This window comes from Aspergillus brunneoviolaceus (assembly GCF_003184695.1).
Source record: "Aspergillus brunneoviolaceus CBS 621.78 unplaced genomic scaffold BO95scaffold_57, whole genome shotgun sequence".
In the NCBI taxonomy this organism is placed as follows: Eukaryota; Fungi; Ascomycota; class Eurotiomycetes; order Eurotiales; family Aspergillaceae; genus Aspergillus; species Aspergillus brunneoviolaceus.
In genome coordinates, this window is record NW_020290787.1 from 83,568 (window position 1) to 107,979 (window position 24,412).

General features: G+C 51.5%; 9 protein-coding genes and 1 non-coding gene across 10 annotated transcripts; 4 read left to right on the forward strand and 6 right to left on the reverse strand.

The window, feature by feature from the left end:
• Positions 1-1,239: 1,239 nt before the first annotated feature.
• BO95DRAFT_455310 (guanine nucleotide-binding protein subunit alpha) lies at positions 1,240-4,299 on the reverse strand (the record flags this gene model as incomplete). The annotated part of the gene is made up of 6 exons (XM_025588326.1): positions 1,240-1,578; positions 1,632-1,761; positions 1,814-1,942; positions 1,995-2,360; positions 3,686-3,774; positions 4,267-4,299. 6 exons carry the CDS (start codon positions 4,297-4,299, stop codon positions 1,240-1,242), a joined length of 1,086 nt encoding a protein of 361 aa, XP_025439575.1.
• Positions 4,300-4,347: 48 nt separating this feature from the next.
• BO95DRAFT_215547 (5'-methylthioadenosine/S-adenosylhomocysteine nucleosidase family protein) lies at positions 4,348-6,034 on the reverse strand. The gene is made up of 4 exons (XM_025581152.1): positions 4,937-6,034; positions 4,815-4,883; positions 4,592-4,765; positions 4,348-4,536 (listed from the first exon to the last, which is right to left on the reverse strand). The coding sequence occupies exons 1-4, from the start codon at positions 5,904-5,906 to the stop codon at positions 4,451-4,453; spliced, it is 1,299 nt and encodes a 432-aa protein (XP_025439576.1). The 5' UTR covers positions 5,907-6,034; the 3' UTR covers positions 4,348-4,450.
• Positions 6,035-6,395: 361 nt separating this feature from the next.
• On the forward strand, positions 6,396-7,829 carry BO95DRAFT_475429 (M20 family metallopeptidase; the record flags this gene model as incomplete). The annotated part of the gene is made up of 4 exons (XM_025589852.1): positions 6,396-6,507; positions 6,546-7,266; positions 7,317-7,460; positions 7,515-7,829. 4 exons carry the CDS (start codon positions 6,396-6,398, stop codon positions 7,759-7,761), a joined length of 1,224 nt encoding a protein of 407 aa, XP_025439577.1. The 3' UTR covers positions 7,762-7,829.
• A 417-nt stretch (positions 7,830-8,246) lies between these two features.
• BO95DRAFT_484251 (Zn(II)2Cys6 transcription factor) lies at positions 8,247-9,837 on the reverse strand (the record flags this gene model as incomplete). The annotated part of the gene is made up of 7 exons (XM_025590332.1): positions 8,247-8,342; positions 8,399-8,600; positions 8,653-8,789; positions 8,839-9,234; positions 9,304-9,552; positions 9,605-9,769; positions 9,821-9,837. Coding segments are annotated over 7 exons (1,260 nt in total), but the record flags the coding sequence as incomplete, so codon positions are not given.
• A 156-nt stretch (positions 9,838-9,993) lies between these two features.
• On the reverse strand, positions 9,994-10,065 carry BO95DRAFT_t233. Its single transcript has one exon. It is a non-coding gene; the product is annotated as a tRNA-Met (tRNA).
• A 54-nt stretch (positions 10,066-10,119) lies between these two features.
• BO95DRAFT_475431 (Zn(II)2Cys6 transcription factor) lies at positions 10,120-11,931 on the reverse strand. Its single transcript, XM_025589853.1, has 2 exons — positions 11,761-11,931; positions 10,120-11,703 (listed from the first exon to the last, which is right to left on the reverse strand). Exons 1-2 carry the CDS (start codon positions 11,818-11,820, stop codon positions 10,231-10,233), a joined length of 1,533 nt encoding a protein of 510 aa, XP_025439579.1. The 5' UTR covers positions 11,821-11,931; the 3' UTR covers positions 10,120-10,230.
• A 270-nt stretch (positions 11,932-12,201) lies between these two features.
• On the forward strand, positions 12,202-13,707 carry BO95DRAFT_475432 (NmrA/HSCARG family protein). Its single transcript, XM_025589854.1, has 4 exons — positions 12,202-12,419; positions 12,473-12,607; positions 12,654-12,705; positions 12,787-13,707. The coding sequence occupies exons 1-4, from the start codon at positions 12,234-12,236 to the stop codon at positions 13,308-13,310; spliced, it is 897 nt and encodes a 298-aa protein (XP_025439580.1). The 5' UTR covers positions 12,202-12,233; the 3' UTR covers positions 13,311-13,707.
• Positions 13,708-14,530: 823 nt separating this feature from the next.
• BO95DRAFT_419328 (glycoside hydrolase family 16 protein) lies at positions 14,531-16,034 on the forward strand. The gene is made up of 4 exons (XM_025584493.1): positions 14,531-14,902; positions 14,960-15,240; positions 15,294-15,585; positions 15,644-16,034. The coding sequence occupies exons 1-4, from the start codon at positions 14,809-14,811 to the stop codon at positions 15,952-15,954; spliced, it is 978 nt and encodes a 325-aa protein (XP_025439581.1). The 5' UTR covers positions 14,531-14,808; the 3' UTR covers positions 15,955-16,034.
• Positions 16,035-18,696: 2,662 nt separating this feature from the next.
• On the forward strand, positions 18,697-19,866 carry BO95DRAFT_445397 (uncharacterized protein). Its single transcript, XM_025587136.1, has 3 exons — positions 18,697-18,868; positions 18,942-19,289; positions 19,413-19,866. Exons 1-3 carry the CDS (start codon positions 18,864-18,866, stop codon positions 19,576-19,578), a joined length of 519 nt encoding a protein of 172 aa, XP_025439582.1. The 5' UTR covers positions 18,697-18,863; the 3' UTR covers positions 19,579-19,866.
• A 236-nt stretch (positions 19,867-20,102) lies between these two features.
• Positions 20,103-22,304, reverse strand: mirD (putative MFS siderophore iron transporter). Its single transcript, XM_025587137.1, has 4 exons — positions 22,045-22,304; positions 21,705-21,975; positions 21,291-21,633; positions 20,103-21,214 (listed from the first exon to the last, which is right to left on the reverse strand). Exons 1-4 carry the CDS (start codon positions 22,218-22,220, stop codon positions 20,283-20,285), a joined length of 1,722 nt encoding a protein of 573 aa, XP_025439583.1. The 5' UTR covers positions 22,221-22,304; the 3' UTR covers positions 20,103-20,282.
• Positions 22,305-24,412: the final 2,108 nt, after the last annotated feature.

The following is a 24,412-nucleotide window of genomic DNA, read 5'->3' on the forward strand; positions in this document are numbered from 1 at the left end:
CCAACAACAAAAGTGGTTGTCAGAGTGCTTTATATCGGTATAGTATGGTGAAAAGAAATGCATTGGGTGACACAAAGCTTCGCACGAAGTCTTTGTACCAGAAACTTTGACATGGGCGTTAAAGAGCTGCTGGCAAGGAAGGTAGTATAACAATTACAGTTTAAAATGACAGACATAGTCTCTTTGTTAGAGGAATTTTCAGAATGATTCAGAAGCAAAGGTAGTAATGATTAAGTACCTACCGACAAATTCTCTTCGTCGCAGAGCTCAAAAAGGGTGACTGAGAAGGGAAATCCATATCTTCTAGACACTGCGAGGTGTATGCCAAGCTTGAATCTACGGGCATATAAAAGTGTCTTGAATAGTTTACGGCCGCTGCTGTCATGCTCAATCATGCACAATATAAAGCTATAATACAAGCATAGCATTGATACAAAGACAAAGACTGTAAAAGACAATGTAGTAGACATGACATGCCGTTAGTGGCGGGATATGACAATTAGGGGAGTATAATAGTGTAGAAGTGAGAGCTTAGGGAAGGGCTTTGGGGTGTGGCTCAGAACACACACTTTTATGCTCACCGCACGCTCCAGGGCTTGACAGTAACTGAGCCAGGACAGTCCGGTAGTTGGGTAGCTTCCTAGCAGCTCTGAAGGAGCGTAGTTGTCATGTGATGGCGATGAATCATTGTATCAATCAAACCCCCGCTTTCCCCTCTTCAACCCCGCACTTCCGTATATTGCGTCGGATGAGTCTTTATCCCCAAGCTTCGTGGCTGAACTCTGACCTGCAGCTTTGCCAATGCAAAGTAGCTTGAGCTCGTCGGTTCCCTTGCTGCGGGGGCACCTGCGTCCGTCTCTATGGCGAGGTCGGACCGCTGTGTTCCTCTTCTTTCATCCTCACAGCTCCAGAGTCATGTAGGAAACAGTTTCCAACGACTACTTCCTGTTTTCCAAGGTTGATCTCCCCTCTAGTGACCGTGTCCTTGCTTTCTTATCTCCGCAAAGGACGCATGATTCGTCGAGGCTGCGCGCTGCGAACGAGTTAGCCCGACGCCAGCAGAAGAAAGCTCCCTTGCTCGATCACTGTCTATTCAATCGCCACTACAACAAACCCGGTATGGCCGACCATCAGAAGGCAGAAGTTCAAAGAGAATCTGACTATCAGTAAGCGAAATTCTCTCTGCACAGCGAGCAAACCCATTCGTATACCAAGCAGAACAGCAACCGATCAACATGCTTATATCAACCCGCTATCTTTCAAGATTGTCCGCGAAATCGTCTCCTCGACCGACTTGAGCACAATTTTGATATTACTAGTATCCGTCGCCTGGATCAGATGCGGGTAGAGGTTTAGGTTGGCGCGATTGACCTGATTGAATCTCCACAAGATGAACTTGGCCGCCTTGTTGACGTCGGCGCCGCCCTTGTATTCCGGAAAGGTTTTCTCAAGCGGCGAATGCGATAACTTTTCTTTGAAGAGGTCGACCTTGTTCAAGAAAAGGATCATGCTCGTTTTCAGAAACCATCGCGAATTCACGACTGAGTCGAACAATAGTAGGCTTTCTTCCATGCGATTCTGAATCAGAAGATCAGTCTTGCCACAGTCTGCAATGACATCGAGGGCCGTACCTGGCTAGGGTCCTCCAGCAGGAACTGATCGTACTCGCTCAGCCCAACACAGAAGGCTATAGCTGCGACGTTCTCGAAACAATGGACCCACTTCTTGCGTTCGCTGCGCACGCCTCCAACATCGAATACACTAGATGAAATTCAGTCGCTGGACAAATTCAGTGCTTGGGAGGAGCGCGTACTGGAGGTTGGTATAACCGATGGAGACACGGGTTTCGTATATCCCCGTGGTCTTCGTGCGCGCACACAGTACATCCGCCTCCGTGGGTTGATAATCTTGTGCGGCTATTCGTTCTATGTTATCGAGAAAACTAGGTGCAAGTCAGTACCTATTGGCCTGGTATTACTCATTCGGGATCCTACTAAGGTGCTGAATCCATCAAATAAAACTTCGTTCGTTGCTCCATAAGTAGAGGAATAGCGGGGTCATGCCACAGGGCGGATATCAGTGCACAGGCATCGTGCCTGAGAGTTTGATCCGGCAGCAGGCCCGTCTCCGACATTGGTAAACGGTACGATCGGGCCTCTTCACTATGCGGATGGATTCCCAGCTCATTCATTGCCGTAAATAGCGCATCGGCGCATTCCAGGACATTTTTGTAGATCGTCGTTCTGTACCGACTCAATTCCTCCGGTGTGTATCCTTTCATATACAGAACCTTCATCTGCTTGATGATTGTTGACTTGCCTGACTCTGCAGCACCTACGCAAGTTGTGAGCAGCAGAGTCCTGGAGAGTAGAAAGTACACTTACCAAGGAGAAGAAGCTTTTGTTCCGTCAGTCCGCGCAGGAATTTCGGCATGTTTCTGTGCTTGGACCGAGCCGCGTAATCGAGCAAAGACTGGCCGTTTCCACCTTTGTAGCTCAGGTTTGCCCCATGTTTGACCAGAAGCTTGATCATTTCTTCATTACCGTGCACTATTGCCGACCAAAGAGGCTCCTGTACAGCAGCTTCATGTTGGATCAGGAGTTCCGCCATCTCATAAAATCCAAGTTGCACCGCTAAACTAAGTGGTGTCCCGCATTTGACTGACACTAGGTCTGTATTGGCTTTTGTAGCGCTGAGCAGTAACGATGCCATCTCCGTATCATTACGGGCAATGGCGTGATGTAAAGGTGCGTATCCCACTGCGTCCATTAGGTTAACATCGCAGAATGTGACCAACGTTCGAACAATGTCGTGGTGCCCTAATTTGGAGGCAACGTGAAGTGCCGGAAGACCCTCGTCTATCAAAGGAAGATTGCACACCTGAAATATCTCTTTCTTCCAATTCAGTGCTATGGAGAGAAGCGGTTCGTGGTTTTCTCGCACAGCCCATCCAAAAAGACTATGTAACTGAGAACGAAGGGAGCGACCGCCGGGCTTCCATGGGTGAAAGTTCCAGGTCTCATTAAAGCACGTCGCAAGCTTCTCGAATTTCTCCCACATTGGGGAGTCCCTCGCAAGAGATCTCGTCTGGCCGACCCAGTTCACTGTAGCATAATTCAGAAACTTGTACTGGCTTCGATCTGGGATAGTTGATGTGCGAATACTGCGTAAATGTAGGACTCTCTGGGGCTTGGGACTATCTGGTACCCGAAAAAGGTATCTCAGAGACGACTTCAACGCCGGGCCTGCAAATAGTACAGGGTCGGGGACCACGGCGTCTCTCGTTGCATTGCACTTGTGCTCGATCTGAAGGCTGAAGTTGGAAAAGCAAAGATACGCAATGCAGAATTCTCCGCAATTCATTTCTTCCTGTTTCTCATCGAAGGGTTGTTCTTGCAGGGCTTTTTGAGGTCCGGGAAGGCCGTTTTTCACCAGATACTGTTTGATCGAAGAGTGGGCGAATCGGACGCAGAGGTCTATCGGGTCTAGGACCACAAGATTGGCGCAAGATCCGATGATGAAGTCACGTTGGGGAAGCTTGTTGCTGTCAAATTCTGTGTCTTGTTTCTCAAACGCTACTGCCTCTCTTAACTCTTCGACGTGCAGAGGTCGTGACGCGAAGCCAACCCACTTCAGGACTTTCAATGCTCGTTTATCATGAGCGTTTATTCTATTGGCGCAATACCGATATGTTTCCTCGAGATCCTTGGGCAATTGACGCAATGCTGAGCGGACTTCGGCATCTGTGAAACAAGTGCTCCAAAGAATCTCGAGCTGAAGATGGACCCAGAGGAACCTTGCATCAACACGTAAGCATAAAGGTTGAAGTTTGGGATCAAGAGGTCAGAAACATACATCCCGGATGATTCGTTGAATAGCACTTCCTTGATTTCTTCTAATAACAGGCGATCGTCTGTGAGCTTCCGGTACATGGACTTATCACCAATACTATAGTCAATGTAGGTCAGGATATCACTCATGGTGTTGTCAAAAGTGGAGATTCGACCGATCCCAGGTATGAATGTCGCGATGTTGAGATAGCCTGGTATTTGGTCTCGGCTAAAGAGGAGAATACGTTGCCCTTTGAGCTCTCTTGCTCGAGAGAACAGTGAGCGGATGAACGTAAGCAAAAGCTTGCATTGTTCTTCCTCCATCGCATCAAACCCATCCAAGACATATGTGGCCATCGGCACTAGGTCAAATACTTGTATGAAAATGTCCTCCAAATTGTTGAAATCGGGCATTATCTTTCTTCTTCCAAAGAACGTTACAATCTCTTTTTTCAAGTGCGCTGGCCATGGTCCTGCATTCCGATGAAGGAATTCACCCAGTTGTCTTATCAGACTAGACAAAACTGAAGACGCCCGCAGAGTCTCATTGTGGTCATGTTCGCAATAAAAGAAGACGGTAGGAGCATGGTGGTCCGAGGGCTCGTATCGGATAGTTTCGATCACAGATGCACTAGCCTTCCAGTGTCAGCTCGGCCTCTCAAGAAGGGGCACAGTACAAACGCGATCACTGTCTTTCCAGACCCAACTGCATGAAAGTGGCAAGTCAGTAACCAGCGAACCACATCTACTTGGATGCTTACTTTTCCCAGTGCACCATAACTTGTTCGAGCGTCTCTCTAACCACGCCTTGAATTCGTGATTCTCCAAGAACCATTGAGTAGTACCTGTCAGTCTTTTGTGCGCAAGCCTTCTATGAACCTGTTCGTGCTGGTAGCTAGAAATCTGCTCTAGGAGCTCCTCCTGTTCGTCCAATTCTTCAAGCAATCAACAGCAGCTCAGCCTGAATGTGGGAATCAATCTCACCGTTGCGCTGCGAAGTTACACTCTGAGACGAGCGCGGGGTCGGCGAGAGTGCTCCAAAAAGGTATGGTACTAGCAGAGCAGATCAGTCAAGAGATTGCCATGTCACGCCAGGAACAACCTACTGTTGCCGGTGGAGAGCTTTGATGGTTCGTCCTCGACTTGTTTTCCATGAATAATGGACAGCAATTCCTTGGTGTAGGCGGCGGCGACGGCCGCCGCATACCCCTGCCACTCTTTACTCTTGTGAGAGTCTGAGTAGTCGCAAATGCCTCGAACAACTAGACACGGGAAGCTGTCCATCAGGCCTGCTGCCTCCATCTCAAAGCAAAGTATGCCAAGTTCGCGGGCCAGCTTGTCCCTCAAGCGACCGTCCTTCATGACCTGATTCGCAGACGCGATAAGCCCGTAATGAATCTTCGGATCCTGCGAAGCGCGAATTGACCGCTTCCTGCGTCTGTTGAGATCACAATCCGTACAGTTGTTCTCTGGATTCACGTGATCATATTCGGAATCGAAAAGAATGTCGCGGTCAGCGCCAGGGTATGCGAAACAAGAGGATCGGGCGGCTTGCGACACAAGCCATGAGATTTGACTTGGTCTGGTAAAGTGCGCAGCTTGCAATCGAGAAATCGCGGTGAGAAGGATAGGCGGGGGCTTGTTGAGTACGCCTTGTCGAGTAAAGGCTCCCCCGGCCAACGACTTTCCATAATCATATTGTACAATGCCACCATAATCCCTTGTTGGCTTGCTGACAACCACATCTCCCAGTCTAACATCATCCGCCGTTCCAGGGACTCCACCGCCAATGCCCACCATCAACCCGATTCGAATCGAGGGAAATGTCAGGCGGATTTGGCTCGCAATGGTGGCGGCTGATGTTGTGCCATACACACCGGAGGGAAGGCAGGCGATGACCACGTTGTGCACATGAATTCTGCCAAGTATGTAGGTGTTGTCGTCGGTCGGTTTGGTCGGCAAGTCAGGGTGTCTCTCGTCGAGCATCGCGGCCGCAGCTGCCATCTCCAAAGGCAGAGCGGAGATCCACCCGATCGTGTAATCATGGTGATGGAGAGCTGCTGGAGTGGTTGTCATATTTATAGGATGTCATGTCGTCATTGCAGGATCAAGTTGGGTGACAGACATGTGTCTGTTCAATTCCTGGAGGTTGTGTTTGTGAAGAGAAGTTGGTGAAGTCAGAGAGGAGGGGGAAGGAGGGAGGATTCAGCCTCGTGTCTCATGCATGTTGCATGCATGCTATAGACACATTGTGGCCTCAGGCTCTAGTTCGACCCCTCTCAGGCAGCATCAACTGCGCCCCGCTAACGTGGCTTAACGTGGCTGATGAATGGCTGAGCACGGCCGGATCGGGCGGATCGGTCCGACCGAAAAGTGAGCCCGAAGCCGAAACAATGACAGACACCGCTTATCAACCGTTAACTGCTTTTGCGGGGGTGTCTCTATGACCACATCCAGTACATAAACTCCGAGATCCCCTCACATCGCTCTCTGCTCGTATAGTTCATCCTGCGTCGTCGCTATGAGCAGCTTGAGAAGACAAAACACACTCTGAAAGTCCTGCAAATGACCCAACTAACCGATCCTCTCCCTCTTCAACCTGCAGATGTCGTCTCCGAGACTGCGCGAGCCATCGATGACGCGAGCGAAGAACTGCGCAAATTGAGTCTTGAGGTGAGTTGCCTCAACATAACCCCGAAACTGCTTTCCAAGAAGTCAAAGCTAGCAAGCTCCTGTACGACTGGCTCGAGCAGCGCGGATGGACCGTCACGCGCAATGTCTACGGCATCGAGACCGCCTTTGAGGCACGCTTCTCCATCCGGGATGGCGGACGCACCGTCTGCTTCAACGCCGAGTACGACGCCCTACCCGGCGTAGGCCACGCCTGCGGCCATAATCTGATCGCCACCTCCACGCTCGCATCGGCGGTGGCCGTTGAGACCGTAATCAGATCCCGCAACCTGCCCGGAACAGTCGTCGTGATGGGCACCCCTGCCGAGGAGTCGTACGGCGGGAAGTGGATCATGGCGAAGAACGGCGCGTGGCGGGACTGCGACGCCTGTGTCATGACGCACGGGATGCCGGACTTCAGCACGCCCGTGTGCATGACCAAGGCCTCGTGGAAGCTGCGGGCCAAGTTCCACGGCAAGTCGGCGCATGCGGCGGGGGCGCCGTGGACGGGGCGGAACGCCTGCGACGCCATCGTGCAGGCGTATACAGGGATTGCGTTGCTGAGGCAGCACATTGAGAAGAGTGAGAGTATCCAGGGGTGCATTCTGGAGGCGGGGAAGGTGCCGAATCTGATTCCGGACTATGCGGAGGGGATGTTTAGTGTGCGGGCGCCGACGGTGAAGCAGATCGAGGTACTCCGGGCGAGGGTGGAGCCTATCTTTCATGGTGCGGCCGCTGCGACTGGGTGCACGGTCGAGTTGGATTGGTACGACTCTCGTCCTGGATCATCAAGAATGTGCTGATGTGAGACACTAGGTTCGCTCTTTATGAAGACGTCGTGACCAACGAGACGCTCGCAGAGCAGTACAGGCAGTACATGATACAACATCTCGGCCTAACTCCCGAGGAGATGCTGCCCATAGCGGAGGCGAAGATAGCCCACGATTTGGGTGGGAGCTCGTAAGTGCTTATCATCACCCTCTTCAATGTCCTGCCACTCACCTCCTATGACAGGGATTTCGGCAGCTGTTCTTACATCTGCCCTGGCATCCAATCCGTCTTCAACATCCATGCGACCGACCTGCCCCATTCAACAGGGTTCAGAGAAGCAGCGGAAAGTGAGATCGGCCATGTCGAGGCACTGCGAGCAGGAAAGGCCAACGCGCTGATCTGCATCGATGTCTTAGTTAATGACGATTTCGCGTTGAGGATGAAGGAGGATTTTAACAAGGCGATGCAAGCTGCTGGACGCTTTCAGTAGTCGTGATTGAGTCACCCTTTATCGTCTATGTATTTACCATGGATAACTATGTACAACAATTTACCATCAACCTCTCCAGAACCGGCACTCTAGTCAAGTTCGCGTCCTTCGTAACACTGGCGCACAGCTTCTTGAATCATTTATCCAAAAGATTTGGAATGTCGAAAAGAGACTCTCCCGCAGCTTGATCTATTTCTGCCACAAGACCCTCTGGGAGTAGAGAAGTCCGCATCGCCTGCTCCAGCACTCGCAATCCGTTTCGAGCTTCGTCAGCAGATTCCGCAACCCCGGCCTCTTCCAGCAGCTGGATCACTTGTCGTAGTCTCGAAAGCACCAGCCCGCAATTCACAGCTCCACTAGCAACCTCAAGAGCTTTGGGCATGAACCCTATAGCATAGTACGTAGTCACGAGATTATAGTCTCCTGAATACGGCAGCATTTGTCGGAATTCCTTCCACTCAAATTGAGTTTGGAGCAGAAGACATGCGCTGTCGAGAGCTCTCTGAATGAACGCCATCCTGTTAGTATCTGCGCTTCCGTGTTGAGACTCCTTCCCGTGCAAAGCAAGACCGTTCACGTAACTAAATTACCAAATCCATTAGGTGTTGCAACATTTCAGTGGGATTGGTAAACACACATCTTCAAAAATGCGTAGGGAGCCATAAAGCGATTCCGGTCTTGCTTCTTAGCAAAGGTCTGGTAGAGCGGCTCCATGCTGTTGTTGATATGGTAGAACCAGCGATCAATTTTCTGATCAAGGGCTCTTAATTTCTGAACAACACTATCAGGGAGTGGATCGAGTCGCAATTCTGCGCTGGCTATTTGCGTTTTGGCTTCGGCTGGAGATTGTCAGTTGGTTGTCGTCGCCCTGCGGCGGGAGGGACCTCATACCGGTAATTGAAAACCCCTGCAAATACGCGCAAAGTCGGTAATCCACCGGTCTGCAGTGGGGAGAAAGTAGAAGCTGAGAAGCAACAGGCAGGTAGTCCATAATATCGTAAAGGACAAATGGTCGATCAAGATTGATCCTCGAAACCGTCAGTCTACAACTCAGCTTCTGATGGCGTTCACGCTTACATTAGGTCAAAGCAACACAAGGAGAACCACGTCCTTGCTGAGCTGACCAATTCTGCTGTGTGTTCGACAGAACCATCTCCCAATTTTAGCGCGGCCACATTCAAGCCTAGTTCCACGGCGACAGAAGCTACATATCCCCATAGACGATGCCTGCCAGTCCAGGCGGCGAGAAGCATCATGGCCTGGACAGTGTATAGATCTATGGCGCCAGAGAACGTGGTGCTAATTATCTGATCTGCTGCGACAAGATAGGTGGCGTGATTCTCAGGACGGACTGCCCTGGATGCAATGACGCAGATCACTGTCGCCATCAGAGGTTGTTTGCGGATGACGTGCGCCGCCGAGTAGAGCTGGTCATCCATGAATGCGATGGCTGTCCGGCAGTGCTCATCGAAGCTGAGTTCCACGTAAGCATATACGTACACGAGTCTCTAGTGAGGATCCTGGCAGAAGCCGTATACTCACAAATTATAAAGCTCTTCCCACTCATCCTCAGTAACCGTACCGCAGCGCACGATGTCAAATGAGGCCGTATCCTTGGCTCGATTCGTAGCGAGCAGCTCATCATTCGACAATGACACCTCACATCCATTCTTTGTACTAGATTCCAGCCGGGCGCACAGTCGAGAGACGGTGCTTTGTAGTTCTCTCAACTCTTTCTGGTGCCTCTCCTCCAAGCTATTCATCCGCTGTTCCAAAGCAGACCATTTACCACTGCGATGTGAGCAAGAAGTTCATAGCAAACGCAATCGTGCTAAAAACTCACTCTAACTCTTCAGCAATGTGCCTAGACCTGCTCGAGGCACGCGATGCCCGGGGGTTCACAAAGACACATTCAGCGCGGCTCGCTTTGCACCTCGCACAAGGGACTTTGCCGGGACCTCCACATTTGAGCTTCTGTCGTCGGCAACGTAAGCACGCCGACACCGATCTGATTCATTAGTTCCAGGACGAGGGTGTAGGAGCGAGAAGCAATGTTCACCTGTTTGCAGTGTCCATCGCCTCGACTCGGAATGTTTAATTGTCGCTGGTCCGGATGGTGTCGGATAAACAACACGATAAGACCGGTAGGCCGATAAGTGCTTCGGGGTCTGCATCGGTCGGATTTTCGGCAAGGACAAAAAATCGAAAAAAAAAAAAAAGAAAAACTCAAGCTAGCATGTCCTGGTTTCGATCCAGGGTCCTCCGGGTTATGAGCCCGGCGCTCTTCCCCTGAGCTAACATGCTGAATTGATGTAGGTGATGTCTTTGTTCTACAATCTAAGACAAGTCTAAGTCATTGTCCACTTTCTTTTTATGACATTTTGTCTAGGGTATTGTTTGAGCTGAATTGCATGCAATCTTCATTCTCCAGTCTACTCAAAAGTCCTTTGTGTAGCCTCTTCCACCACATCAGAACAGTCGCTGTCCCAACTTCAAAATATCGGCAATTAGAGCCCCCTGCTGACCCACGGAAGGAATGCGACCAGCGATCCAGTTTCGTTGGTGTTGAGATGGAGTGAACTGCCCGGCATTTATGAAGGGCCAAAAAAGAAGGTGTGCACCGGCATCTCCTGGAATACTTGGATCATTATGCCTTAGACGCTTGAATGGGTTTGAGATCCCTTGTGAGCCGCTGCAATTAAGCAACTCCAAGTGATAGCCACAGTGCTGTGGGGCTGTTGCGCATATGTCCGAGCTCAGTTGGTACAGCTTCTTCAAGGTTCGCTGATGCTGTATCGGATCAGCCATCATGCAGGGCTGTGCAGATACCGTACTTTTCTCAAATTGTTGGCGAATCTCATCAAGCAGAATCATCCGGCATGCTCGAAGGTTATTCCAGTTGTAAGCGATCCATAGGTCTGGGTAGACATGGAAGCTCTCCCCAAAGACCAACTCTGACCTCTCTAGCAGCTCAAAATTCTCAAATTGCCAAGAGGACGGAAAGGTGTCCGCTAATGAAGCCAGCTCACTATCAAGTGCTTGCGCGGCGATGATTATGCTCTGTGGTTCTTGTATCCTTCCCGATCGTATGTCAGCACGAAATTCGGTCACCTGGATGATCATCTCCGACATCCGCCATGCAGGATTGCTCGTAGTATCAACACATTCCAAAGCCTTTTCATGCAGTCGGACTAGATCACGCGGTATCGAAACCGACAAGATAATGCAATGTACCGAGATACATGCGAACAGGTGATGAAATAACTGCCGTCTCGGACAAGACGAGATAGACTCGTCTCCTCGCAGACACAACAGCGTCGCTGCGCCTTTCACATGCGCATAGCGGTTTGGGATAGTTCGCCTGGTCTCAGCGGTATGAGACTCGTAAGAGACGAGAAGCAGTATCGAAATGACGATCGCATCAGTTGCCGCGTTTGCTTGTGATGACGAGAGTGCTGAATTAATAAATCGTAAGGATCGGACATATTCATATCTTGCTTCGCTCAAGATTTCGGGATATTGATACTTGTGAGAGTAGGCCGCGAGCCCGACTGCACTCAGACTGGTGGCAACCATCGGTTCTCTCAGCACCTTCGCGCTGAATGTATAAAGGTATTCATTATAGCCCCGGATCGCTCCGGTCGGTCGCAAGACATGGTTTGCTAGGTAGTATTCGGTTGCACGGCAATGTAGAGGCTGCACTACCTCCATCGGGATACTTAAATCCAGATCGAGGTACTTCCTCTGAGGTGTGGTAGAGATTTTTTGCTTCGCATTAGAAGATGAAATCCTTGATGTGGTTGTGTGCGATGAAGTGCCTTTGTTTGTCGCTTTTCTCTTCAGGTCACAATATATAAACATTCGATGAATGGAGTCCGCGTCCTGCGGGCACTGCCAGCCAGATCGAGCACATTGTGTACAGGCTGGACGCAGCTTATCACACTGCACAAAATTCACTCCATGAGACTTGTAGATCGCAGAGAGGCAAGATGGGCTTACTTTAATCTTCCGCTTCCTGCAAGTTTGGCAGCCTGTTGACAGCCGTCCGTGGCGAACCATTATCCCACATGAGGCCAGTATCGTGGAACGTCCCCCCAAGACGTCAGCGCAAGTGATGATGATATTGCCTTTGCAACTCGAAGAACAGATTGCAAATCATTACAAATACGGATGATGATGTGAGCTAAGGTTCTCATGATGACAAGGAATCCTACTCCGAGAATAACGAGACTCGGCACCTGCGGGCAGCAGTGGCGCTAGCTCTATTTGGAAGGTATTGCGAATAAGCCAATCAGCGCTCTGTACTGCGAGTGTGAAGATATTCAAATCTATGGAGAATGAATCTGACAACCCCTCAAGCGACGGTCCAGGGAGATATAAAAACTGTCTCATAACTGCTCGATTGCTTCAAGAGAACAATCAAACTATCATACCGAGTCACCTTTCCCACCTAGCATAGACAAATCCTTAACATGTCATCTGATAATAGAAAGGTCTTGGTGGTTTTTGGAGCCACCGGAACCCAAGGTGGCTCAGTCTTGAGAGTCGTTCTCAGCGACCCTGATACCTCTCGGCAGTTCAAGGTGAGAGCTATCACCAGGGACCCTTCCAAGCCAGCTGCGTTGGCCCTCGCTCAACAGGGTGCAGAGGTTGTCAAGGTAAGCTTACACATCTGCCGATACATTACCATGGCTCTAACCACAAAGATCAGGCAAGCCTCAACGAAAAGGAAGAAGTCTATGCTGCACTTCAGGGCGCCTATGCGGTGTACCTAGTCACCAACATGGAAGGCTTTGATTATGCTGCAGAGACAAGGCAGGGGAAGCTTGTGGCTGATGTTGCAAAGGTAGGGTCAGCCTCTGGTATCCGAGAAATCGAACTAATCAAAACAGGAGCTGGACATTAAGCACCTGATCTGGTCAAGTCTGCCGCATATTTCGCAGAGTAAGTCACCTCATACCTCTTCTTGAGTAGTGAATCAATCCAACAGTCGCACTCGATTAATTGTCTTGCTACTTGAAATAGTCACCGACAGTAAACTCACCGGCGCAGTTCACTGGGATGGCAAAGCCGTTGTTAACGACTACATTCGGTCTCTAGCGATCCCTCACACAATCATCAACATTGGAGCTTATGCGCCCTTCATTATAGACTTCTTCCTCGCTCCTCTATCCACTGAACCCCCAACTTTCAGCCTGTGCTTGCCGGAGCCTGCCAACATCAACACCGTGCTGCCTGTAGTTGACGCAGCAGCCGATGTCGGCAAGTTCGTGAAGGGTATTCTGCTTCGCCCAAAAGAGACAAATGGCAAACAGTTGGATGTCGCGGAAAGATACTACACCGTCCGAGAGATAGTGGAGACCTTGAACAAACTGGGCAGGTCTGTAGTCTTCCAGACCCTGCCCAAGGAGACGTTCAAGGCTGCACTTGCTTCAAGGAGACTACCTGAGTTCTTTCAGGAAGACTTGTGCCAGGTCTTCCAGTACATTGAGGAGTATGGCTACTTCCATAACAACACACTTGAGGAGGCTCGCGAGGTAATACCCTGACAGAGTCTGGTGAAGAATGATGTAATGCTAATCTCGTATCATGACTAGATTGCAAGCGAACCACTGATCTCGTTGGAGGATGCATTTAAACGCCATCTCGAGCCTGTCAAGTTGGGAGTCAAATAAACAGCTTGGGAGTCTTGCATTGGAGTGGAAAAATGCTCAGTACCGTGAATGGGTGAGTATTGACTGGATGGTGTTTGTGAAATTCATTTGTTGGGGTATTTTGGGTCTTGCAGGTGTCGGGCGGTTAGCATTTAGATTAGAAACTGGATGCCTTGCTGCCTTGCTGCCTTGCTGTCTTTCTGCCTTGTGGGCTCACTGGTTCGCTGTACAAAAGATCACGTCGTGACATTATGTCCTCTGGCTTCCGGGAGTGTGACCCAATCGTAGATGCCCTTAAAGCCGGCCAAGAGGCCTCGCAAGATACCCCAGTTCCAAGGTCGGAGAGTCTATATTTAAGCATGAACCAACGGAGTCTCTGGCGTGGTCGTGATACGTAAGGCTTCGATCACGTGCAAAGCGAAAACGGACTAGCGGGGAGGTTGTCTACGTAAGACACCCGGCCCAGGAGACGGTGGAGTTCGAGTCTTTCTTTACAATCTCCCACGGTCCTAAGCCTTCAAAGCGTGTTTCAGCCCTGGTTACCCCTATTGCAAGAGCATGCTACTATATCGGTTGTTGATATTGTCTCCTGGCTGACAATGACCGGCAATGAATGGGGTGGAGTTCGCAACATCACAGTTTCAGACATTCATGGGGCGGCGGCTGAGGGCTGTCAACTTGCGATGGGCTTATCTGTAGATCCTGTGGGTAGGGAACGATGAGCAACCATCTCGGGGTGGCTTGATCAGTTCATTGGGTGGGAATCTGGGGAGGATGCATGTTCAAACGTAGGCTCAGTGGCTTTCAGCGTCAAACGAACTCATGTACCGAGTAGTATATCGAGGGAAGATCCACCGCGTTTCCACTGTCCACGACGGCACTTTCCCTCTTTGAGCCGAGCGCCTCATGCCGGCGGAAAAGTATTCAAGAAGACGTTGACTTTCCGCTCTGCAACATGCATCTCTCGAGCACGCAAGCCGCCCAGTCATCGTCCAGTCAAGCTTTTGCACCAGTTCATGGCCCCATGGCCCGCGAACAATTACATAGCAAAGGCTGTCGTCGTCGGCCAACAGTTCCACCCACCCCGCCAATGAGAGCTTGGACACCTAATATGCATACGTCCTTCATTTCACCCGGTGGAGGCGCTTTTGATCAGAGACGAACTTAGTCCCAAGGACGACATATTCGCGGTTGCCTTCGCACGCTGCGCCAGCCCCCTAACAGCCCACCTGCGCCTTGGTTGCGCTTGCCCATAAACCTCCGGCACTTCCCTGTCCTCGCTCCAGCCATCGGACTTTCGCTCTCTATATCTCTGACGAAACCCTCCTCGTTCGTTTCTGAAACTTCTCATTCGTTCACCACCACACATTCGTTACACACACCCAATACAGCCATGAAGTCTTACATGCAGTGGGCCGCCGCTGCCCTCGCCGCCGGAGTGCCCTTGTGCGCAGCTCAGACCTACACCGACTGCAACCCTCTGAACAGTATGTTAATGCGATGAACTCGAGTCTGAGCCTATCGCTAACTGATCGTCACAACAGAAACCTGTCCCGCCGATACTGGTCTCGACCAATGGTCTTTCAGCACTGATTTCACCGTCGGATCTTCTGCGTTTAACAAGTGGACCACGACTGCTGGCACGGTCAACAGCACCTCCTTGGGTGCCAAATTCGAGATCAAGGAGGAGGGAGATGCTCCCACTATCCAGACTGATTTCTACATCTTCTTCGGAAGAGTGGAAGCCAAGTTCCGCTGTGCCAACGGTACCGGTATTATCAGCACTCTTGTGATGGAGTCCGATGACCTTGACGAGATTGACTGGGTAAGTTTGGGTTCCCAACAAGTAGAACAGTCAAACGCTGACCACTATCCCAGGAACAAATCTCAACCTTCGACACTTACGTCCAGACTGACTACTTCGGTAAAGGCAACACCACAAGCTACGACCGATACACCAACGTGGATGTGACCGATCCCGTTGAGGAGTACCACACCTATGCCGTTGACTGGACTGCGGAAAGAATCGAGTGGATCCTTGACGGAACTGTGGTCCGCACCCTCGAATACGCCGACGCTGTGGATGGCACGAACTTCCCGCAGACCCCCATGGTTGTCAAGATCGGAATCTGGGCTGGTGGCGATCCCAGCAACAGCGCTGGAACCATTGGTAAGCCAACTGCAGCACTTGATGATTATCGATGTTGTTTTGCTAACGTGTTTTGCAGAATGGGCGGGTGGTGAGACTGATTATACCGCTGGTCCCTTCATCATGTACCTCGAGTCGGTGAACATCACCAACTACAGCCCGGCATGCAGCTACACATACTCCGACAAGACCGGCGACTACACCAGTATTACCAGCTCGAACTCCACTTGCAACGCCACTTCCACCACCACTTCTAGCAAGAGCACCTTGGCCAGTGGCTCGGCTGTTGCCTCCAGCTCTGGTGCTGTCTACACTGGTGGCGCGAACAGTCTTTCCTATGGATCTGCGATTTCCATGGTTGGCGCTGGTCTTTTGGCTGCTCTTCTCTGATTTGAATCTTCGAGCCCTTGCTCTGACTGCGTCAGATAAGGCGTCTTCACTATTTTGTATATATAGACCAACTCCGCAAGATAAATACCAGATCCCTGTTTGTAAGGAGTAGTCTCCAGAGAAATGCGACCCGTGTCTCAAGCTTGATATGTAGTATTTGCGAGGTCCAAAGCCCGTGTTGCGATAGTTCACTTTGAGATTACAACAGCAGGAAAAGATCGAGCATGGGGTCTTGCCACCCTTGCTGCCCCCACGCGAGAAGACAAGATAGCCTTTATTTCCCTCTACCTTGCGGCAAGCTAAACCAGCAAGACATTTCAATGTCGATCTCTGCATACTTCTTGAAGCTTCCTGAACCATGCGACCCCAATCGAACCACTAACTCCAAAATCTGCAGTCAGAAGCCCTTGACCGAGACTCCCTCATCTCTTTCCTATCTGTTTGACAATGTTGGTGGAGTCGGGGCCAGCCGAGAAGCCCCCCGAGCTCGGAGTTTGCCGAGGCCCGAGGCCCGCCCCGTCCCACCTCGGGGTAGATTGCTACTCATGGATTGACCTTTGCAAATATGGGTTTTCATTACAGATGGACCGAGAAAATTCGGTCATACACCTTACACGGCCGACCATACCATAAAGAGAAGACATGCTAGGCTCGTCTTGCGAAGTCATTTTGGCGAGTGAGGCGGTATTAGCCCATGTCCGACTACATGATCGGCTATATGAGTAGTAGAGATTAGTATGCAGAAGTCATCGAATTGACAGGCCACGATGTATGTCTGCCGCGAGTATCCCATCCATCTCGATGGCCGGATGATGCATTTATTCACGGACCTACCGTCTACTCTACACTCAGTATACTACCCAGGCTATGGGTGCATCCGGGAGTAAGATATAAGGCTGACGCCGGGGAACGGAACCGCAGCCCGGAGTTAAGAACGAGTCGACAGAGAACGATCACCAATCGAAGATGCCAACTCGCCACCGGTAGGCGAGCTTCCCACAGTTCTTCTGAGTCAAGTTGCAATATCCCAAGTCGATCCAGGTCTGCGCTACCTAGGCAGGGTAATGACCCCTCCAGGCTGGAGGCTCCGCCATCGTTCTAGATTATCGAATCTCAAGGACCACAGAGATCAGTCTTTTTACCTGTCTTTTCGTGTCAGAAGCCGCGTGGAGGCATTAGGATCTCAAGCAGCGGGTGATCTTATGTCCCATCCTAGAGTAGTCCAGGACCACGATCGTCGATCGGCTGCCATAACCTGTCATGAGCTCGCCAATGGAGCCAACAAGCTTTGCTAAGGCTAGCAAAGCTTCTAAACAAAAGGCTTAATCTGATGCAGTCCACACCTGTTCCAAATCTCCACCACTCACTCATGGGTGCAATCGTCATCGGAGTGACTAACAATAAACTACTCAAGTGGCGCTTTTCCATATAAATGATACTCAAGCTTCCAAAGGGTCCAAGGGCCACATATGGTTCTTCCCAGCCCCAGCCCCCCCATTACCATCGTTCTCGAAGCTGCGACGCCCGCTAGTGTTTCTGGAACGCCTACATCGACAATCTCGGCTCCTGCTACCGGATCCTACTACTCGACCTTTCTCCAGGAGGGAATCCCTATCGGCACTTGTGGCACGAACTACATAGCCCTGGCCGCCAGCACCTCCATCTCAACGCTGCAATGTTATCTGCAACAACGCACATGCGCTTTCAGCAAACTGGACCAAAGAAGTGCTTGAATGTACCGTTGAGCGGTGCGACAATGTCACGGGGGGTTTCAGCTATATCAACAGGGCGGATGGTCTCTTAGACCTGCAGTCTATGTGTTCCTATGCTCGAGGTACAAGCGCATAGCCCTCGACCTTTCTCCCTGCGACGATTTGACTTATGCGGACACAGGGAATGGTACATGCACTTCTTCCGCGTCGAGAATGTCGACGGCTGGGCTGCTGGTGGGTTTGTTGGCGATGAGTCACGCATTCTTTGCTTGGCAGATCAGAATTGGTCTTTTTGTGTTGTACCTCTAATACGACCCACGAGCCTTTTAATTTCAATTGAAGATCGGATTGGAGGTAGGGATCCTTGCAGGAATCATCTCGAGACCGAGACCTGTGCTAGGTGACCAGATTGTCCTGGTGCGAGAGCAAGCTACGACAGTGGTAGGCTACGAGTATGATGTGCCTTGGGGTTGAGATATAGGGTTTGTGGACCGGAAGCTCAGCGCGGCATTTCCTCTTTGTTAATGAGTGGAGCAGAGGATCTCAGCAACATGCTGAATGTGGATGCAGATACGGATGTGGATGGGGATCAGTGGCGATCTCGACTATTCCTGCGGCTTCTGCGAATCTTTCCCATCGAATGCACAATAGGGGCAGACTTTGACTGTGCGGATCTTAGAACTGCGGAAAGGCGTTGGTATAGATATTCATAATTCACTAGGGGAGAAACTACTCTCAAAACCTAACAGTTGATAGGGATATTCGAAGATAAAAAAAAATAAAGCTTTAATATCTTTAGGAACGGCGCCCGCAGACACAGTGCTAAGTCTGTTGTTTCAGAAGTAAACTTCTTGGATCATTCACTGCGCCATATGAAGTCAGTGGTTGGAATGTGCCAGGCAGCCGCTGCGGGGACAGGCAGCAAACCATGCCACGGCGCAAGGAGGCATTGTGCAGTACAGTACAGTACTACAGTATACTTCCATTCACTTGGAGTAACACACACTTGCTCAATCTGCTATAATGCATTACCATCCCTCGTCCTTCCACCTTGCCACTCTCTCATCTTCTACCTTTCTCATCCTCCCACCTTACACTCTCTCTGCCTCTCCGTCTCCAACTCCAGTCTTGCGTCCTTACCTCCACAACTGTCATAAGAACCTACCTACCGTACTTCGACACGAAACCACACACAACATGGGGTAAGTGCGAGCTCACCGATCTCCCGATCATCCCCAGATCCCAGCCCGGTGACTAACGCTCTCGCACCCGAAGCTACACCCACTACTTCCACGTGAACTTCGCTAGCGAAGGCTGGGCGGTGATCTGGCCGCGCCTGATCGCCGACACGCAGACCATCATCGCCGCCGCGGGCGTTCCGCTAACCGGGCCTCCTGAGTACCACCCCAACGGGTACGAGATGACCACGCCCCCGATCGTGTCCGTGGACGAGGGGATCGACCTCAACGGGGTGGGCAAGAACGGGCACGAGCCGCTGGTGATCGGCGTCAAGGAAGACGGGTCTTTCAACTTCGTGAAGACCGCTCGCAAGCCCTATGACAAGGTGGTGGCGTGTGTGCTGCTCCGGGCCGCGATGCTGGCGCCTCAGGCGGTGGATGTCAGGTGCGTAGCTGGCGCTTTTCTGCTTCCTTGAATCGTTTCTGTTGCTTTCCCCTCGTTTCTCGATTTTCTTCGAGCATTGAGAGGCGTATGCTGATGATTCAACGTGGCGGCCTGCTCGCACAGTTCCGATGGCTATTGGGATGATGATCGGGAGTGGATCGCTGCGAGGGTGCTCTACCAGCGGCTGTGGCCGCAGGACGAGATTCATTGTCCGTGGAAGGAAGAGGACGGGCACGAGGAGAATGTCGACAACCCCGGCGGCGGCGGCACTGGCTGTGCCCAGCAATAGAGGAGAACCAAGCCATGGAGAGGTGGGAATCCGGGTTCTTATAACGTCGGGTGCCTCTCGTGCGGTCGTTTTCTTCTGCTCTGGACGGGTTGCGCTTCTGGTTCAAATGCTCGCGATTTCCGCTTCTTGACCAAGCTGTGCCTCTCGGGATGGGGAACAGATACCTTTAGGTATGGGATATTGTGCAGGAATTGATTGGTGTGGCTGTTGCTACACTCTCTTGTCTATCGACTAGCATAGTACTAGGAAACATGAAGCTCTTCTGCAGTATTTCGGTAGTCATGTCCGTCAACACGCTTCGAATCACTTGCCATCTACTAGAAGTATGGATTTAGCCCCGGGGAGCCAAGTAGAAGATACAGCCAATTCACACGGAGAGCCATAGCATAGTAGGCACCTCGTAGGGCACGATGCTTTATGTGCATCCCACCGTTATTATGCATTGCCTCTGAGAGGACCAAGCGCGGGAACACATGCTGCCGCACTGAAGCGTTCCTGGATATGACATCGAATGTCTAAATGCCGTGAAAAGTGGGTAATTTTGATTAGATACTAGCAATATTAGAACAGTTTGGAGCGACTTAGCATCGATGCCAGATCGTCGCTGCCAAAATTTACATATAACGTTGAGAAGGTCTCAGCGACCGGGGTTACACCTCCCCACGACCCATCCACCAGAACTAGCTCCACCCCGCGCCTCTACTCTAGAACAGCACCTTGGAGACATCCTTGTTCTCCTTGATCTTGATGTTCTTGATCATCAGCACCCAGGCAATAGACAGACCCATCAACGCCGTACCGGCGATCATCATATTGCGCTGACTGGAGGCGTACGCATTCTGGATGGCGATGCGGGTCTCCGATCCGACAGGATAAGAAAGCTGAACATCCAGCGACTCGTAGATCTCCTCCCACTGGTCGAGGGTATCGGCGGGGAGATACTGGCGCAGCTTCTGGGGCAGGGTGTTGGTCCAGATGGCGCCGGAGACGCTGCTGCCGACGGCGCCGCCGACATTGCCGAAGGTGCTGAGCAGGGCCAGCATGGCGGCGTACTCCTCATGGGAGGAGGCGGCCAGGACGGCGACCTGCTCGATGAGGATCAGGGTGCCGCCGCCGACGGCCAGGAAGATCTGGCACATGCACATATAGCCGACGGAGTGGCCGGGGGTGCGGAAGTAGATCATCAGCCCGCTGGCCAGCAGGTACAGCGGCACGGCCCACAGCAGCAGCCACTTGAACCGGCCCGTCACCCGGATCAGGTACCCGCACCCGATCAGCCAGATCGGGTCCATCAGGTCGAAGATCGAGCTGATGTACCCCGCCTGCGTCAGGCTCGTGTTGTACACCACCTGCAGGAACGAGGTGTAGTAGCTCGCCCAGCAGTAGTACGAGATCTGGTAGGTCGTGCTCAGCAGGCACGCCCCGATCACCGTCCGGTTGGTCAGCAGGTGGTACGGGATGAACGGCTTGGGCGCCCCCCAGCGCTCGTACACCACAAACAGCAGCAGCACGCAGAAGCCCACGACCATCATGGCGATGATCTTGGGGGACTTCCATTCGTCCTCCGTGTTGCCGGCGATGTTGAACGAGGTCAGGAAGAGGATCAGGCCGCCGATCATGAGGATGATGCCGCCAACTAGAAGGGAAACCTCGGTGTTAGATGCATCATGGGACCATGTGACTTAGGTGGTGGAAGGGGTTAGGATACACACCATCGAACTCCACAATGTAGAACCAGATGCTTTGCCACCAGGTGCGCGTGCTGCGGGGCTTGTATTGCAACCGACCCTCCTTGTCAGCCTTGCGCTTGGCCATCTCCCAGGTCAAGATCAACGGCAGGGCAACGACGGGCAACAGAATGCAGACGGTTCCATACGCCCAGCGCCAGTTGGTCTCGTGGAATTGGTTCGAGAGAGGTGCGCCGGCGAATGCGGTGATGATGTACGGCGAGGAGGTGAAGCCGAAAGCGATGCCACGGTTGCGCAGGGATGAGGTGTCGGAGGTGAGGACGTCCACGCAGAAAATCACACCGGTGAAGCCGACCGTGTAGAAGGCCTAGGAGAGGCAGTGTCAGTTTGTCGATGCGTTTACACGATAAGAAGAGTTTTCGACCCGGGGTCACCCACCTGCGCAGCACAGTAGGTTGCAATATTGTTGCAGCCCGCCATCATGATCAACCCCATCATCGCGATGAGAACCATGATACCCAGACCGACCGTTCGATCCCACAGGTTCAGCACCTTGGCGATCGGCAGCAAGCACGCAGCACCCATGACACTGGTGACGATGCTGATGACCGTCAACAGTGAATGAGCCGAGAAGTCACTGGTGATGTAGGCTGAGAGGTTGGCGGTAAGATTGTTGTTCAGCCCACTGACAAAGTAGAGCATCCACATGCTATGGACCTTTAGTTAGTCTGTCCCAGGCCCCAAGTCTCTCCAGACACGCAGGCTAACATGCACTCACCATCCATAGGAGAAGTAGAGAGCCTTCTTGGACCAGACGGCGGTGACCGCCTCCGCAACGCGAACACCATCCTGTTGATCCTGGTTCTGGAGTGACGGATCCGGGGAGGCCTCGCGCTCGATGGGAAGAGGATCCTCATCGACTTGAGGGGCATGGCTCTTGTTGTCCAGGGCCATGGTGATTGAGCAATCGAACCGTGTCCGACAGGCAGAGGAGGCGGTGGGAAAGAAAGCGAAGAAAGAAAAAACTTCTGTCGATCTGCCAATCAATCCTTTGGGCTGCGGGCGTGAGACATTTTTAAGAAGCCCTTGCACGGCCAAGCCTTGTCTGTGTCACGCCTGCGTATTCTCAATCAACCGGGTCAGCGATTCCCCTCCCAATGTCTTGGTTTGCCCTTGGCGACACCTCCAAGTGGCGGGCCTGGTCCGAGGTGGAACCCAGGATGCTGCATCTGATAAGATACCATCGCCACGCTAGGGTTGGGTGGTTCGGTGACATTTCGTGCGACTTCGCTAGAAGGTTTGGGGGGGTAATTCCTCGTTGGTTGCTCGTGCAGTGAAGAAAACTCTATTACCTGTTCAATTCATCACAACATCTTCTTCCTCTGGTGTTCAGATACCTCTCTGCCCGTAGCAGAAGAATGCAACCTATGCAGCAAATCCACGAAAGTCTACAACAACAGCGTGTTCATGTACTGTCTATCATCAAACTCCACCGACCCAAAGCCTGGTTCGGTGCCTCCTCCACCAAGAGCTGAGACGAGCACCGCTCCTCTCCCCTCGCCCGCCAAGAACAGCCAAGGATCTAATCAATCCGCAAGCGGGTATCCTCCGGAGCACATCGGACCACTCTCGAGTGGCTGCACTCGGTGGGTGAGCCAAGAAACGAAGACTCGTAACCGAGGTCGTGGCCGGACACTTGGCCCTCGTAGCAAAAGCGAGGAGCCAAGCCCACGACTTCTTGGAGGAAGTCCTTGGCAACCATGCCACGCGGATTTCATCGATGCAGAAAATCTGATAAAAGAACAGGTTCTTTCTGGTCAGTAGTGAGGTCTATCCAGGAGGTAGAACATCATCAACCGATAATTCGACTAGAATCAAGCTTATAGAAACGTGGTGGCCTAAATTTCCAGAGCGGAAACTCTCGTGGTCCGCGGGCCCCGTGCGCGGGGCTCCCCATATGTTGGACCCTTTTTTCCCCCGTTGTTTAGTGCCGTGTGCCCTGATTCCGAATAATTGCCGCAGAAAGCGCCGCCTCTGTGGCGATGATGATGTTGGCTTTCCTGTAGGAGATTCCCTCATCACTTCTTGCTTCATTATAGCCCACGCTGCTTGGATGATAGGATGATCTATCAAGAGGTAGTTGCGTTGACATTCAGTACCATCAAGGCTGAGCTGTTGTTGCTCGAATGTTGATTTTTCACCTTCCCGCTAGCCTTGCCACCATTCGATAAATTCATGCCCCTGTTGCTGCATGTCAGATTGGTTTTACCTAAGTCGAGATTGCCGAGATTCGAGATGTCTCACATCGAATTTCTAGGCTGCCATCCATCTTGTTCAGGGACCATGGAAGAACGGTGGGCCTGCATCTGCTGAGAAGCAGACACCTTGGCCATGCAGGTTAACACAATCAGATCCTTTTTCTGGCAGCTTGGTCTTCTTGGTTCTCGGGCGGGAAGCGGGTTGATAAGATTGATAACAGGCGTTGCCATCATCGGTGTTGGAAGAATCTGATGTCTGTATGTAAGGGTCCGTGTGTTGAGTACGTGTATCCGTATGTTTTGTTCCCCAAAATACACCATACCCCGCTGGATGCGAAGAATACCCCCTGTCTCAATCCGTTTTAGGTTTCTAAAAACCACATCATACATACTATCACGTCTGGTAGAGAAAACAACGCAAGTCAACTGGTTTTGCTCGGCCCCTGATTTCTTCCATTTGCAGTCACAATAGCATACCTCTGCTTCCATGGGAATTCCAGTACATTGTTTCGTACCTGCAAAAAGTTGACGTAGGAGGATAAATGGTGAATCGGCCCCGGGCAATTCTGATCGACAAACAGCTACAACGGTGGGAAGATTACTATGGAACAAGCTAGTTACAGTATTTACTTAGTAGATTCTCGTTAAGAATATATTGTGTTGCTAGTCGCATCTAGAGTATGGGTATCTACGTGATCGAAATTCCGTCACTAGAAAACTGGAGCATCGTCAAGCACATACGACCACAGGGTGTGGAAAACAGGGCTTCCCGTCCGCTCAGCCGTACTTAAGCCACACGCCGGGAGGTTAGTAGTTGGGTGGGTGACCACCAGCGAATCCCTTCTGTTGTATGTCTCTTTTTCCTCACCTTTTTGTTACCTTTTTACA

Coding starts and splice junctions, on each gene's coding strand:
- BO95DRAFT_215547 (XM_025581152.1), bottom strand. CDS start 5,906: ATGACAACCACTCCAGCAGCTCTCCATCACCATGATTACACGATCGGG. Junction 4,766..4,814: donor TGTAACTTCGCAGCGCAACG/GTGAGATTGATT, acceptor GATTGCTTGAAG/AATTGGACGAACAGGAGGAG. Junction 4,537..4,591: donor GTTATGGTGCACTGGGAAAA/GTAAGCATCCAA, acceptor ACTTTCATGCAG/TTGGGTCTGGAAAGACAGTG.
- BO95DRAFT_445397 (XM_025587136.1), top strand. Junction 19,290..19,412: donor CCTCAGGCGGTGGATGTCAG/GTGCGTAGCTGG, acceptor CTGCTCGCACAG/TTCCGATGGCTATTGGGATG.
- mirD (XM_025587137.1), bottom strand. CDS start 22,220: ATGGCCCTGGACAACAAGAGCCATGCCCCTCAAGTCGATGAGGATCCT. Junction 21,976..22,044: donor CTCTACTTCTCCTATGGATG/GTGAGTGCATGT, acceptor AAAGGTCCATAG/CATGTGGATGCTCTACTTTG. Junction 21,634..21,704: donor CAACCTACTGTGCTGCGCAG/GTGGGTGACCCC, acceptor TGCCTCTCCTAG/GCCTTCTACACGGTCGGCTT.
- BO95DRAFT_475432 (XM_025589854.1), top strand. CDS start 12,234: ATGTCATCTGATAATAGAAAGGTCTTGGTGGTTTTTGGAGCCACCGGA. Junction 12,420..12,472: donor AGGGTGCAGAGGTTGTCAAG/GTAAGCTTACAC, acceptor CACAAAGATCAG/GCAAGCCTCAACGAAAAGGA. Junction 12,608..12,653: donor TTGTGGCTGATGTTGCAAAG/GTAGGGTCAGCC, acceptor TAATCAAAACAG/GAGCTGGACATTAAGCACCT.
- BO95DRAFT_419328 (XM_025584493.1), top strand. CDS start 14,809: ATGAAGTCTTACATGCAGTGGGCCGCCGCTGCCCTCGCCGCCGGAGTG. Junction 15,241..15,293: donor ACCTTGACGAGATTGACTGG/GTAAGTTTGGGT, acceptor CCACTATCCCAG/GAACAAATCTCAACCTTCGA. Junction 15,586..15,643: donor CAACAGCGCTGGAACCATTG/GTAAGCCAACTG, acceptor CGTGTTTTGCAG/AATGGGCGGGTGGTGAGACT.
- BO95DRAFT_475431 (XM_025589853.1), bottom strand. CDS start 11,820: ATGGTTCGCCACGGACGGCTGTCAACAGGCTGCCAAACTTGCAGGAAG. Junction 11,704..11,760: donor GCAGGAAGCGGAAGATTAAA/GTAAGCCCATCT, acceptor AATTTTGTGCAG/TGTGATAAGCTGCGTCCAGC.